Source organism: Mobula hypostoma, chromosome X1 (assembly GCF_963921235.1).
Source record: "Mobula hypostoma chromosome X1, sMobHyp1.1, whole genome shotgun sequence".
In the NCBI taxonomy this organism is placed as follows: domain Eukaryota; kingdom Metazoa; phylum Chordata; class Chondrichthyes; order Myliobatiformes; family Myliobatidae; genus Mobula; species Mobula hypostoma.
This window is the reverse complement of record NC_086128.1, coordinates 64,380,979-64,390,978: the sequence shown is the minus strand read 5'-3', so window position 1 is coordinate 64,390,978 and position 10,000 is coordinate 64,380,979. Positions and strand designations below refer to the sequence as shown.

Below are 10,000 nucleotides of genomic sequence, written 5' to 3'. Positions count from 1 at the left end.
GGGTAATAACTCTTCCTGAACCTGGTGGCGTGGGTCCTGAGGCTTCTGTACCTTCTTCCTGATGGTTGAGAGGAAATAACTGTTCCTGAACATGGTGGTGTGGGTCCTGAGGCTCCTGTACCTCCTTCCTGATGGTTGAGGGGTAATAACTGTTCCTGAACCTGGTGGTGTGGGTCCTGAGGCTCCTGTACCACTTGCCTGATGGCAGCAGTGAGGAGAGAGCATGGGCCTGGAATATATATTCAAATCGCTCTTGTGGGATTTGAACTCAAGTGTTGTCTGACTCCAAGTTAATATCTGAACCAGCAAACCACGCCTGGCGACCACTTTGTTAACTCAGTTAGTATATCTGTGAGATCTTATTGCAAATGTTTGAGCCTCAGAATTGATTAGCATCTCCTGTGTATCGTTTTAAAAATAAAATTAAACACTGCCTCGGAGACCCACTGACTGCAGGAGGAGGTGGGCAGAGCCCTGTCCCTCACAGGAAAGGCCTTCCCCACCACTTACAAGGAACGCCGTTCAGAGAAAGCAGCATCCTTTGTCAAAGACCCCCAATCACACAGGCTATGCTGTCTTCTCATCAAGGAGGAGGTACGGGGGTCCTCAGGTTTTGTAGACGGGGACAGTGTCCGTACAGCTCCCGGGCTCCGGAAGGTTCTTTGCCGGCCCGTGCTCGAGAGGTGGACGACAGGCGCAGGAGTGCAAGCCTGTCTTCACCGAAGGGGAGGGCCGGAGTTCAGATAATTGGAGCCTGCCAGTCTGGTTGTGGTCGTGGACTGGCCTTTACGCGCAGAGTAATGGTCCTCGAATTACAAAGTGGTCCTGCTGCCTTCGCTGAGGCTTTCTCAGTGAGCTGAGCAAATCGAATTGCGTCTGAAAGATTAACTTTCAGAAATTTGTTGCTGACAAGGATGTTATTAATAGACCTCCCACCCCCCCCCCCATGGTTCAGAATTACACCGTTGATTCGAGCCTGCCGAATGTTTTAATGGAGGTGAAGTTATAACTCCACAAGTGTGCTAATGGACCATGACAGTTTTGCATTCTCCACTGCCTCGCCTCGCAGGGAATGTTGGAGCGGAGAACACACTGCAGGACATAGTACAGGCCCTTCAGCCCACTATGTTGTGCTGACCCTTTAACCTCCTCTGGGATCAATCGAACCCTTCCCTCCTACACATTCCTCCGTTTTGTCTATCGTCCACCTGCCTCGTAAGGTTAGATTAGATTATGAGGGCACTCAGTCCTCGTTTATTGTCATTTAGAAATGCATGCATTAAAAAAATGGTACAATGTTCCTCCAGAATTATATCTCAAGAAAAGCAGGACAAACCAAGACTAAAACTGACAAAACCACATAATTCTGACATTTACACGAGAAAATCTGCAGATGCTGGAAATTCAAGCAAAACACATCAAAGTTGCTGGTGAACGCAGCAGGCCAGGCAGCATCTCTAGGAAGAGGTACAGTCGACATTTCGGGCTGAGACCCTTCGTCAGGACTAACTGAAGGAAGAGCTAGTAAGAGATTTGAAAGTGGGAGGGGAAGGGGGAGATCCAAAATGATAGGAGAAGACAGGAGGGGGAGGGATGGAGCCAAGAGCTGGACAGGTGATTGGCAAAAGGGATATGAGAGGATCATGGGACAGGAGGCCCAGGGAGAAGGAAAAGGGGGAGGGGGGAAAGCCCAGAGGATGGGCAAGGGGTATAGTGAGAGGGACAGAGGGAGAAAAAGGAGAGAGAGAGAGAAAGAATGTGTGTATATAAATAAATAACAGATGGGGTACGAGGGGGAGGTGGGGCATTAGCGGAAGTTTGAGAAGTCAGTGTTCATGCCATCAGTTTGGAGGCTACCCAGACGGAATATAAGGTGTTGTTCCTCCAACCTGAGTGTGGCTTCATCTTTACAGTAATTCTAAGGTAGGGACATATTCGGCACAGCTTTGTGGGCCGAAGGGCCTGTATTCTGCTGTAGGTTTTCTATGTCAAAGGTAGGTTCTTTACACAGGGTGCGGTGAGTGTGTGGAACACAGAAGCAGGAAGAAGGTACAGGAGCCTCAGGACCCACACCACCAGGTTCAGGGACAGTTATTACCCCTCAACCATCAGGAAGGAGGTACAGGAGCCTCAGGTCCCACACCACCAGGTTCAGGAACAGTTATTATCCTTCAACCATCAGGAAGGAGGTACAGGAGCCTCAGGACCCACACCACCAGGTTCAGGAACAGTTATTATCCTTCAACCATCAGGAAGGAGGTACAGGAGCCTCAGGACCCACACCACCAGGTTCAGGAACAGTTATTATCCTTCAACCATCAGGAAGGAGGTACAGGAGCCTCAGGACCCACACCACCAGGTTCAGGAACAGTTATTACCCCTCAACCATCAGGAAGGAGGTACAGGAGCCTCAGGTCCCACACCACCAGGTTCAGGAACAGTTATTACCCCTCAACCATCAGGAAGGAGGTACAGGAGCTTCAGGACCCACACGACCAGGTTCAGGGACAGTTATTACCCCTCAACCATCAGGAAAGAGCTACAGGAGCCTCAGGACCTACACCACCAGGTTCAGGGACAGTTATTACCCCTCAACCATCAGGAAGGAGGTACAGGAGCCTCAGGACCCTCACCACCAGGTTCAGGAACAGTTATTACCCCCTCAACCATCAGGAAGGAGGTACAGGAGCCTCAGGACCCTCACCACCAGGTTCAGGAACAGTTATTATCCTTCAGCCATCAGGAAGGAGGTACAGGAGCCTCAGGACCCTCACCACCAGGTTCAGGAACAGTTATTATCCTTCAACCATCAGGAAGGAGGTACAGGAGCCTCAGGACCCACACCACCAGGTTCAGGAACAGTTATTACCCCTCAACCATCAGGAAGGAGGTACAGGAGCCTCAGGACCCACACCACCAGGTTCAGTAACAGTTATTACCCCTCAACCATCAGGAAGGAGGTACAGGAGCCTCAGGTCCCACACCACCAGGTTCAGGAACAGTTATTACCCCTCAACCATCAGGAAGGAGGTACAGGAGCCTCAGGTCCCACACCACCAGGTTCAGGAACAGTTATTACCCCTCAACCATCAGGAAGGAGGTACAGGAGCTTCAGGACCCACACGACCAGGTTCAGGGACAGTTATTACCCCTCAACCATCAGGAAAGAGCTACAGGAGCCTCAGGACCTACACCACCAGGTTCAGGGACAGTTATTACCCCTCAACCATCAGGAAGGAGGTACAGGAGCCTCAGGACCCTCACCACCAGGTTCAGGAACAGTTATTACCCCCTCAACCATCAGGAAGGAGGTACAGGAGCCTCAGGACCCTCACCACCAGGTTCAGGAACAGTTATTATCCTTCAGCCATCAGGAAGGAGGTACAGGAGCCTCAGGACCCTCACCACCAGGTTCAGGAACAGTTATTATCCTTCAACCATCAGGAAGGAGGTACAGGAGCCTCAGGACCCACACCACCAGGTTCAGGAACAGTTATTACCCCTCAACCATCAGGAAGGAGGTACAGGAGCCTCAGGACCCACACCACCAGGTTCAGTAACAGTTATTACCCCTCAACCATCAGGAAGGAGGTATAGGAGTCTCAGGTCCCACACGACACAAGGTTCAGGAACATTTATCACACTTCAACCATCAGGAAGGAGGTACAGGAGTCTCAGGACCCACAGCACCAGGTTCAGGAACAGTTATTACCCCCTCAACCATCAGGAAGGAGGTACAAGAGCCTCAGGACTCACACCACCAGGTTCAGGAACAGTTATTACCCCTCAGCCATCAGGAAGGAGGTACAGGAGCCTCAGGACCCACACCACCAGGTTCAGGAACAGTTATTACCCCTCAACCATCAGGAAGGAGGTACAGGAGCCTCAGGACCCACACCACCAGGTTCAGGAACAGTTATCACCCCTCAACCATCAGGCTCTTGAACAAAAGGGGATAACTGCACTCATTTGCCCCATCATGAGATGTTCCCACAACCAATGATCTCACTTTAAGGACTCTTTTTCTCATGTTCTCGTTATTTATTGCTATTTATTTATTTTTGCGTTTGCACGGTTTGCTGTCTTCTGCACTCTGGTTGATCTTTCACTGGTCCTGTTAAGATTTGCTGAGTGTGCCTGCAGGAAAATGAATCTCGTGTTCTTTGATAGTGAAATTTACGTTGTAGTTTGAAGTGGAACATAGCGTACAGAAGTGTATGGTCATGCACTTTGGCAGCAGGAATCCGGCCGTCAGCTCCTGGAGCTGTGTCAATTGCCTCGGCAGCTTCTGTCTGTGGATTCTACAGTCTGGTGTTTTAATGTTCTGTTTGTTATTTTCGCTGTTGGTGTGTGAAACCCTCCCCGCAACACCCCCGGAATCCATGGCTGCGTAAGTCCAGGGAAGACACTCTCAAGCCCCACCAAATGCGTGAGGTTGAGACGGCTCGATCCCTTCCCAAACCTCGGTTTGTGCGGACACTGTGTCATTCGCTACCCTGTCACGAATCAGCGCCGAGAAATACCGGACAGCACACCGCTATACGGTTAAAGGAATTATATTCATGAATCTTAACTAAAGGGTTAGTAAAGAATAGCAAAGAGAAAAGGGCCCATTCTGATTAAACAGTCAAACGTGCGCAAGTTGAACTCCTCCGTCACTCGCGGGCTGGGCCCTCGGTCCGCGTGAATGGCCACACCGCCTTCCGAACATCGCTCGCAATCTGTCTCGAACTGACGGGCCTCCCACCGGACCGTGTGCTACCCAGCGTCTTCTCTCTTCATCTCCTCTCGAACAACAACCTCAACCCCAACCTCACTGTCCCTCACCAAGAAAACACCCCTCGCCCCGCTAATTGGACGACGCACGTTCCACAGGGTCCCTTACCTGCAACAGTAACCCGAACAAGCTGAAAGCAGAGCAGACAGCCCCCGCAGAGCTGCTGGGTGAAATACCTGCAGCACAACTGGAAAGATGTGAACCAGGGCGTTAACACGTGATTAGTTTTTTTTTGGTAGGTTTGATGGTCCTTGTTGCGTGGGGTATTTTCTTTCAAAGTGTTCCACGGCAGCGGTCCCCAACCACCGGGCCGCAAAGCATGTGCTACCGGGCCGTGAGGAAACGATACGAGTCAGCTGCACCTTTTCCTCGTTCCCTGTCACGCACTGTTGAACTTGAACATCGGGTTGCCAACTGTCCCGTATTTGCTGGGACATCCCGTATATTGGGATAAATTGGTTTGTCCCGTATTTCCACCGCTAAGGTAGAACGTTCCTATGAAACCTTTCATGCCGAAATGGCGTAAAGCGAAGAAGCAATTACCATTAATTTATATGGGAAAAATTTTTGAGCCAAAAAAACCTACCAAACCATACCAAATAACACATGAAACCGAAAATAAATAGCACTAACATATAGTAAAAGCAGGAATGATATGATAAATACACAGCCTATATAAAGTAGAAATAATGTATGTACAGTATAGTCGGGAAGATAAAGGCAAAACCGATTTGTGGGGGGGAAATATCAGCACGTACGCACATGCGCACACAGGTGCCCACACAAGGCTTCATGGTCATGGTAGTCTTTCCTGGGGTAGTGTGTCCCGTATTTGACTGCTACTTTTGTCCCTTATTTGTGAGGGAGAAAGTTGGCAACTATAACTGTAAGAGACATGCTGAGGTGAGTTTAACCCTACTTGATCACCCACCCCCCCCCCCCGGGTTGGCCGGTCCGCGGTGCAAAAAAGGTTGGGGGACCCCTGTTCTACGGTGTTATTTTGTTTTGTGGCTGCCAGCCACAAAAGTGATTGTACTTTACACTTTGAAAAGCATAGACTAATTTCCAAACAGGGAGAAAAATCAGAAATCAGAGGTGCGAAGGGACTTGGGAGTTCTCGTGCAGGATCCCTAAAGGTTAACTGGCAGGTTGAGTCGGTGGTGAGGCAGTCAAATGCCATGGGAGCGTTAATTTCAAGAGGACGAGAATACAGAAAGGCAGGATCTAACGCTGAGGCCTTGGCAAGCATTGGTCAGACTGCATTTGGAGTATTGTGAACCGTTTCGGGCCCCTTACATAAGAACAGATTGGGGAGGATCCAGAGGAGCTTCAGGAGAATGAACCCGGGAATGAAAGGGTTAACGTAGGAGGAGTATTTAATGGCTCTGGGTCTGTACTCGCTGGAGTTTAGAGGAATGAGGAGGGATCTCATTGAAACCTATCGAATATTGAAAGGCCTCGATAGAGTGGATGTGGAGAGGATGTTTCCTATAGTGGGGGAGTCTAGGACCAGAGAACACAGATAGAGTGGATGTGGAGAGGATGTTTCCTATAGAGGGGAAGTCTAGGACCAGAGGACACAGATAGAGTGGATGTGGAGAGGATGTTTCCTGTAGTGTGGGAGTCTAAGACCAGAGGACACAGATAGAGTGGATGTGGAGAGGATGTTTCCTATAGTGGGGGGAGTCCAGGACCAGAGGACACAGATAGAGTGGATGTGGAGAGGATGTTTCCTATAGTGGGAGAGTCTAGGACCAGAGGGCACAGATAGAGTGGATGTGGAGAGGATGTTTCCTAGAGTGGGGGAGCCTAGGACCAGAGGCACAGATAGAGTGGATGTGGAGAGGATGTTTCCTAGAGTGGGGGAGCCTAGGACCAGAGGCACAGATAGAGTGGATGTGGAGAGGATGTTTCCTAGAGTGGGGGAGTCTAGGACCAGAGGACACAGATAGAGTGGATGTGGAGAGGATGTTTCCTATAGTGGGAGAGTCTAGGACCAGAGGGCACAGATAGAGTGGATGTGGAGAGGATGTTTCCTAGAGTGGGGGAGCCTAGGACCAGAGGCACAGATAGAGTGGATGTGGAGAGGATGTTTCCTAGAGTGGGGGAGTCTAGGACCAGAGGACACAGATAGAGTGGATGTGGAGAGGATGTTTCCTATAGTGGGGGAGTCTAGGACCAGAGGGCACAGATAGAGTGGATGTGGAGAGGATGTTTCCTAGAGTGGGGGAGTCTAGGACCAGGGAACACAGATAGAGTGGATGTGGAGAGGATGTTTCCTATAGTGGGAGAGTCTAGGACCAGAGGGCACAGATAGAGTGGATGTGGAGAGGATGTTTCCTAGAGTGGGGGAGCCTAGGACCAGAGGCACAGATAGAGTGGATGTGGAGAGGATGTTTCCTAGAGTGGGGGAGCCTAGGACCAGAGGACACAGATAGAGTGGATGTGGAGAGGATGTTTCCTATAGTGGGGGAGTCTGGGACCAGAGGACACAGATAGAGTGGATGTGGAGAGGATGTTTCCTATAGTGGGGGAGTCTCAGACCAGAGGACACAGATAGAGTGGATGTGGAGAGGATGTTTCCTATAGTGGGGGAGTCTGGGACCAGAGGGCACAGATAGAGTGGATGTGGAGAGGATGTTTCCTATAGTGGGGGAGTCTGGGACTAGAGGGGCGTCCATTCAGATCAGAGAAATCGAGGAATTTCTTGAGCCAGAGGGTGGTGAATCTGTGGAATTCGTGGCCACGTTCATCTCTTAGGGCATATTTAAAGCAGAAGCTGATAAGTTCTTGATTAGTCAGTATATCAAAGGTTATGGGGAGAAGGCAGTAGACTCGGGGTGAGAGGATAGTAAACCAGCCATGATGGAATGACGGAGCCGACTCGATGGGCTGGAGCAGCTTCGGGGGGGCGGGATGGGGGTGCACTGGTTAAGTAAGAGGCCCGATATAAACTCATGCCTTTTGTTCTTTCAGGGTCCTGCACACAACTGTCCTCCTGTCCGACAGCCAGCTCCACCTCTTCCTGCAGACGCAGCTGTCAACAGCCGAGATCGAGTCCTGTGTCCAGGGCCGCACGCCCTTCTCCGTCAACGAGGCCATCCTGAGCAGCGCCCACTGCGGGAAGAGCCTGGCCCGCCGGGGGGAGGCGGAGGCGGACTGCCCCATCGGCTACGAGTCCGAAAGGTGATGCAACACGGCCTCCTTCTGCTTCTCCGTCTCACGCTCCCGTGGTCTTGTGCAAGGGGGGATGTCAGGGGGAGTTGAACGGTGGAGGCTGTAAAACAGTACAGCACAGGAACAGACCCTTCGGCCCACAATGCTGTGCTGGACCAAATCAGGATCGGGTTTAATATCACCAGCGCATGTCGCGAAATTTGTTAACCTTACTGCAGCAGTACAATGCGGTGCATGATAAATTTTGGGGAGAAAAACTGAATGACTGTAAGTATATTTAGTTAAAAGTTAAAGTCTGTCACGAGCCTTGTGGCCCAGCAGGCCAGTGCTTATGCCGGTTTCCGTAGCGTGAAGCGACTGAGAGTACGAGACTCGCCCCCAGATAGGATGCCAGTCTATCGCGAGGTTAACCCCCAGCTTTTTGCCGGTACCCCATTCTCAGCTGGGTGGACTGAAGCATTGTGTGGTTAAATGCCTTGCGCAAGGACACAACACGCTGCCTTGGCCGAGACTCGAACCCACCACCTTCAGGTCGTGAGCCCAACGCCCTAACCACTTGGCCACGCGCCATACATATATGTATATTAAGTAGCCAAAACAGAAGTTAAAAAGTAGTGAACAACAGGAATTCTGCAGATGCTGGAAATTCAAGCAACACACATCAAAGTTGCTGGTGAACGCAACAGACCAGGCAGCATCTATAGGAAGAGGCGCATGGCATCACCGGAAGAGGCTTCGCAGTACCTTCGCCCCACCTCCCCCTCATACCCCATCTGTTACTCATTTTTATGCACACATTCTTTCTCCCTCTCTCCTTTTTCTCCTTCTGTCCCTCTGAATATACCTCTTGCCCATCCTCTGGGTCCCCCCCCCCCCGTCTTTCTTCCCGGACCTCCTGTCCCATGATCCTCTCATATCCCTTTTGCCTATCACCTGTCCAGCTCTCGGCTCCATCCCTCCCCCTCCTGTCTTCTCCTACCATTTTGGATCTCCCCCTCCCCCTCCCACTTTCAAATCTCTTACTAACTCTTCCTTCAGTTAGTCCTGACGAAGGGTCTCGGCCTGAAACGTCGACTGTACCTCTTCCTAGAGATGCTGCCTGGCCTGCTGTGTTCACCAGCAACTTTTATGTGTGTTGCTTAAAAAGTAGTGAGATGGTGTTCATGGGTTCAATGCCCATTCGGAAATCTGATGGCAGAGGGGAAGAAGCTGTTCCTGAGTCGTTGAGTGTGTGTCTTCAGGCTCCTGTACCTCCTCCCTGATGGCAGAGGGGAAAAAGCTGTTCCTGAATCGTTGAGTGTGTGTCTTCAGGCTCCTGTACCTCCTCCCTGATGGCAGAGGGGAAGAAGCTGTTCCTGAATCGTTGAGTGTGTGTCTTCAGGCTCCTGTACCTCCTCCCTGATGGCAGAGGGGAAGAAGCTGTTCCTGAATCATTGAGTGTGTGTCTTCAGACTCCTGTACCTCCTCCCCGATGGTAGAGGGGAAGAAGCTGTTCCTGAATCGTTGAGTGTGGGTCTTCAGGCTCCTGTACTTTCTCCCTGACGGTAGCAATGAGAAGAGGGCACGTCCTGGGTGGTGGGGGTCCTTAATGATGGATGCCATTGCTCCTTGAAGATGTCTTGGATGCTGCTGAGGCTAGTGCCCATGATAGAGCAAACCATTTTTACAACTTTCTACAGCTTACCTTGATCTTGTGCAGTAGACCCCCCCCCCTTGCTTTCCCACCCCACACCAGACGGTGGTGCAGCCAGTCAGAACGCTCTCCAGGGTACATGTGTAGAAGTCTTCAAGTGTTTTAGGTGACAAATCTCCTCAATCTCCCAATGAAGTATAGCCACTGTCTTGCCTTCTTTATAGCTGCGTCGATATGTTGGGACCAGGTTAAGTTAGTAATCAAATGGTAAACTGAACTTATTCCTTCTGCCTACACAATGTCCATATTCTTCCATTTTCCTCACACCCATATGCCTCTCTACATGTCTTTTAAAAGTCCCTAAAGTATCTGCTTCTTCGTTAGATAAATCACCATCATCATTATACGCACTA

At 50.6% G+C, this 10,000-nt stretch overlaps 1 protein-coding gene across 2 annotated transcripts in view; it reads left to right on the top strand.

Moving 5' to 3' along the window:
- The window catches only part of LOC134340366 (sorting nexin-11-like), a 173,072-nt gene that overhangs the window by 160,898 nt on the left and 2,174 nt on the right, over positions 1 to 10,000 (top strand). For both annotated transcript variants that reach the window (XM_063037532.1, XM_063037531.1), the window contains one exon: positions 7,754 to 7,963. In XM_063037532.1, the coding sequence (XP_062893602.1) occupies positions 7,754 to 7,963 (210 nt within the window). The remainder of the gene's footprint in view (positions 1 to 7,753; positions 7,964 to 10,000) is intronic.